The sequence below is a fragment of the Alosa alosa genome, unplaced genomic scaffold (genome assembly GCF_017589495.1).
Source record: "Alosa alosa isolate M-15738 ecotype Scorff River unplaced genomic scaffold, AALO_Geno_1.1 AALO_1.0_unplaced_5, whole genome shotgun sequence".
Classification (NCBI taxonomy): Eukaryota; Metazoa; Chordata; class Actinopteri; order Clupeiformes; family Clupeidae; genus Alosa; species Alosa alosa.
In genome coordinates, this window is record NW_025962652.1 from 97,487 (window position 1) to 103,520 (window position 6,034).

At 18.2% G+C, this 6,034-nt stretch overlaps 1 protein-coding gene across 1 annotated transcript; it reads right to left on the bottom strand.

The window, feature by feature from the left end:
• Positions 1-1,383: 1,383 nt before the first annotated feature.
• On the bottom strand, positions 1,384-3,308 carry LOC125290448 (nucleolar GTP-binding protein 2-like). The gene is made up of 3 exons (XM_048237199.1): positions 3,295-3,308; positions 1,658-1,828; positions 1,384-1,498 (listed from the first exon to the last, which is right to left on the bottom strand). Exons 1-3 carry the CDS (start codon positions 3,306-3,308, stop codon positions 1,384-1,386), a joined length of 300 nt encoding a protein of 99 aa, XP_048093156.1.
• Positions 3,309-6,034: the final 2,726 nt, after the last annotated feature.

Consider the following 6,034-nt stretch of genomic DNA (forward strand, 5'->3'; position numbering starts at 1 on the left):
TTCGGTATATATAAATCTAATCCATACTATGAAAAATGAAATAATATAGAATTGGCTCAACTTCTTTTAGATATAAGAAATTATTATAAAAATAAAAATAATATCTCTAAAATTGATATAATAAATAATTATGAAAAATTAAATCTTAATGATATACAAATAAATGAAATAATAAATGACATGAAATCAAATCAAATAATAAATAAAAATAATATTTGAATATTATGTGATATAATAAGAGATAATATTATTCTAAAATATAATTTTAAAATAGAAGATATGCGAGATATTTCATATTTTTATAAAAATTAATGAAAATAATAATAAAAAATTAAAACACTTATAATTAATACTATTAAACTAATAATTTTTTTTATAATCAATACATTTTCACCTTCTAATTTTTCATCTATAATACTTAAATCATTTTTTCCCTCTATTATATTTTCTTTTGTTATCTATATATTGTTATCTATCTAATCTATATCTTCCTACTATTCTTTTATTGTTAAATCTAACGCCTCTATTAATGATAATAATTCTCTTGATTTTAACTATATTTCATATAATTTTTTAGTTTCTTTTTTCTAATCCTATATCTCATCCATAAATAATAATGTCTATAATTGATTCTAATTTTTAGATTCTTCTATTAAAATATTGTTTTCCTATTCCTATTTTATATATTTATTTTTATATTTATTTTTTATTGTATGAAAATTTTCTAATTCTATAGAATATAATTTAGTAAATCTTTTAATAGATGTAGAAGATATTTCTATATCTTTTACTGTTAAAAATCCATGTATATCATTTGATATTTTTGTTATTTCTATAATATTCTTTTTAATCATATCTTCACTATTTTCTTTAAATAATAAATTACTTGTTTCATTTATTTTTCATTCTAATTCTTTTATTAAATTATAAATTTTTGCCTCCTTATCGTTCTCATTTTCTAGTAAATTATACATAATAAAAACACAAAATAAATTTATATCTTTAAATTTAACTTAATTATATTGGCTTACAATATCATTTTAATTTTTTATTACCTCTAATTCAATCCGATAAAACTATTCTAGCCATTGTTTTTATATCATATATATTATTTTTTTGCATTTTTCCTCTTTTTTTACATAACTATTCTAAAAAATCAATAGAACTTTTTCATACATAAATACTATAAAATTTTTGAATATCTTCATGATTGGCTCTTTCTAATAGTCTATCTATATACTATTCAGGATCATTTAAATTCTCTATTCTACATATACCATTTAATACTAAATCAAATTTATTTTCATCCGTATCCTTTAAATATGGATTAACTATTCCTGGACAATCTATAATATAATAATTTTTAAATATAGAAACATAAGTTCATACTCTAGTCTCACCTGGTATAGGTGCCACATTACAAATATTTTTAGTTCTTAATGAATTAATAATAGATGATTTTCCCACATTAGGAAAGCCTATAAGACCTATACTTATACTATTTTTATTTTTAAATAATACTTTATACTATCTTAATACTATAAATAATTCTTCCTTTCCTATACTATTTTTATATTCCTTTTCTCTTGTACCAGACTTAAATATAATAGTAGGAACCTTCTTATTAAATATTTCTGATCATTTCTAAGTTATCTCTCTAGGTACTAAATCAGATTTTGTTAATATATAAATTATATTTTTAGTAGGATAATTTTTTTCTAAATATTTTTCTATATTATCACATTTAGTAAATAAAGGATTTCTTGAATCTAAAATAAATGCTATTATATCTGAACAATCAATTACTTTATAAACTTCATTCAATATTCTTTTAGAATAACCCGGACTTATACCATGTAAACTTATCTAATTATTTAATATAAATTTATTAAATATATTTGTCTTTAATTCCTTATCTTTCTCTTTCTTTATATCTTTTAAATCTATTTTTTTATTAAATATAAATTTACCTTTTTTATTTAATATAGTCTTAAAATCAACCTTGCTATATATTGTTTCATTTTTATTTTCTGTAAATAATATATCAGGTAATTTTCTTTCCTTTAAATTTATATTTTTCTTATTCTATTCATTATTTTCTATTTTATCCTTTATATTTTTTAAATCTTTAGGTAATATTGTTTTAATATTATTGAATCAAGTTCTAATAGGTTGAATAGTTGCTTTATTTCTCTTAAATTCCTTTCTATTATTTAAATAATCTATAGAAATTAAATTTTTATTTTTCTTCTTCTTCATACTTATTTTTATCAAATTTAATATTTATTCAATGATTACATTCAGCTCATTTTGAGTTATAAAACTATGAAAAATATAAGAATAATATGAGAATAAATATAAATTTACTTATTTTTAACTATCTTTTCTTCATATTTCTATTTCAATAGATTAATTTTATATCTTATATCAAAAATATAATTTTTGAGCCCCTATAAAGTGTTTTTAAAATTTTCTATTTTATTATACTTAAATTTTGTTAATTTTTTATTATTTTTAAATATATTAAATATTTCTATCTAATTATTATAAATTATTTCAAATTCTTTTAATAAATTTTGAAGATATTTACTTGGAATTCTTGAAATATAAAGATCTAAATTTATTTTATTTTTTTGAAATATCTCATTTATAAATGTATCTATTTCAAAACAATTTGAAAATATTTTCTAAGTATTTTTTTCTATAACATTTACAGTTAAATTTTCTATTATAATTAATTCATTTTTTATTATTTCTATATTTTCTATTATTTCTGTCTATATATCTAAAAATTTTTTATTTTTTTCCATTATTTCAATATCTTTTAAAATATTCTAAACATTATTATTGACTTTTCTTCTTTGATATATTTTTTTATTTATTTGTAAAAATATTTCTTTTAATTTTTCTGATGGTAAAACTGATATCTTTTCATGTCCTGTTAAACTATGTAATATTTTTAATTCTTCTGTATTTAATGTATATAATAAAGAAATTCATGGATCTAATTCATCCTAATTTTGCTAAATATTTGTCTATATAACAGGTAAATTCTACTATTGATTAAATGAAAACATAACACACAAACTATAATTAATTAAAGATTTTTTTGTATTTCTTCCTTTATAATTTTATTATTAATAATTTCAAAAATGCAAATATTACAAACACCTCCACTTGATTGATCTTCTTTAGCAGCTATCTAAATACTTTTAAATCCATGATTAATAGCATCTTCTTTACTGTTAATATTATCTATATTCTAATCTATATAACCTGTTATAAATAAACTACCTGATCCTCCACATGTATATTTCTATTCTTCTATTAATGATCCAGCTGTACATATTTTATATAATTTTATTTTCTTATTATAAAAATTAATTCCTCCAAGAATTAAACTACTAGATATTTCATATCTTTCTTTATAAATACATTTAGCTAAAAAATTGGCTATTATAAAAGGAGTAGAAACATAATCTGTATATAATTCTTCATTGTAAATATCATTTTTTATTTTTTCTATTATTTTCTATGTATCACCTGCACTACCTGCACCAAGAATACTAATTGAATCAGAAATTGTATAAATTTTCTTCTTTATATTATTACCTATATAATTACCTCTTGTTGTTCTTGAATCTGTAAATAATGCAATACCATTATTGTATTTTATACCTAATAAACTTGTACCTAAACTTGTACTTTCTTCTATTAACATTAAAAGATTGATAATTTTATAACTTAAATTTAAAAATGTATCATAAAAAAGAACTTGGAAACAGATTAACAGATTAGCATAGAATATTTATAACAACAGAAGATAAAAAAATAATTTCTCCATTTAAAGAAGTACCATTATATGCTGATGAAAGCAAAGAAATATTTAATTTTATATGTGAAATACCGAAATATACTAGAAAAAAATATGAAATTTCATTAAATGAAATAAATAATCCTATAAAACAAGATATAAAAGATGGAATTTTAAGAGAATATAAAATAGGTGATATTTTTTGAAATTACGGTGCTTTGCCTCAAACTTATGAAAATCCTGAAAAAATAGATAAAAGAACAAATTATAAAGGCGATGGTGATCCTTTAGATGTAATAGAAATAGGAATAAAACAAATAAAATCAGGCTATATTAAAAAAATAAAAATTTTAGGTGTATTTATTCTAATAGATCAAAAAGAAACAGATTATAAATTATTAGGTATAGATATAGAAGATTATTTTGCTGATAAAATAAATACAATAGAAGATATAGAATTATATTTTACAGGTTTATTAAAAGCTATAAAAAATTTCTTAATAAATTATAAAGTATATGAAGGAAAAAATAAAAATATTATTTTATTTAATGAAAAATTATTAGATAAAGATACTGCTATAGAAATTATTAAAGAATCTCATCAAGAATTTAAACAAAATATTATCTAATTATTTATATGAATTATAATTTAAAAAAAATTTAAAAAATTTTTTTATACATTTAATTTTAATATTTCTTCTATATATAATAAAATTCTATTAATACAATGAGACGATGTTAATCCCTCCTTAGATAATGATATATATTCTTTTATAATTTCATTCTCTCTTAATTCATTATGTGCTGTCATTCCTATTATAAATCCTATTTTTTCCTATTTTGTTATATTTAATTTAAACTATTTTAAATTATAACAATAAATATTTGATTCCTATCTTAATCCATATATAAAATAATCATCTAAATATCTTAACATCTTTTTATATGTTATTTTTTTAATAAATTCTAATTTTATATCATTAAATAATTGCTCTATTAATCCTAAAAATTGATTATATCTTCTTGGAGTTCTCATATTAACATCTAACATATATACATTATTATTCTATGTAATTAAAAATATATAAATTATTATTTTCTTTTTAGTAACTATTGAATCTCTTATACTTAATAAACTTCTATGTAATATATCTAATCTCTTCTATTTATTTGTTCCTTTTATTAATATATCATCTAATATTAAACTTATTTTCATATTCTATTTAACACTTAAAATATCATTTATAAAAAATAATGCAAATTACTTATCCTTCAGAATTCACTGTTAAATATATAGAAAATTCAAAAATATTAGAATTAAATTTAAATAAAATAGAAAATAAATATACATTATTCTTCTTTTATCCTGCTGATTTCACTTTTGTTTGTCCAACAGAATTAATAGAACTTAATAAATAGTTAAAATAGTTTAATGATTCAAACTGTAAAGTATTTGCTATCTCTACTGATACTATATACTCCCATTTAAATTGACAAAAATATGATATATCTAATGGTGGAATAAAAGGAATAGAATCTTTACCTATAATAGAAGATAGAAATCAAAAATTATCAAGACACTTTAATATATTAGATATAGATTCAGGAAATTCTAAAAGAGCTGTTATATTATTTAATAAAAATAGAGAAGTTGTTCTTTACTCTATTAATCATAATAAAATTGGTAGAAATATAGATGAAATTTATAGAATTTTAAAAGCTTCAATAGAAACAGAAACAAAAGACTGTCTCTGTCCAGTTAATTGAACAAAAGATAAAGAAGTAATAAAAGAAAATAATCCATTAGAATATTTTAAAAAATAATTTAATATCTTCTATTGTTATAATAATCATTATTATATTTTCTATTCTATTCATATCTTCTATTATTATATTTATTATTATTTCATCTATCCTAATACTAATAATCCTAATACTACTACTAATAATTATTATCATACTAATAATTCTAATACTAATAATTGTTATCCTAATACTAATAATTGTTATCCTAATACTAATAATAATCTTCATTTCTATTATACTTCTAATACTATCTATTATATCCATCATTTAATTCACATTCTTCATTTCCTAATGCTGATTTAATTAATTCTCTATTTGTATCTGATAAAAATGTAGGATTAGATTCTTCTCTATAAGTATTTTCACTTATCTATATTTTTAAATATGGTTTAATATAATTAATATATCTTAAAC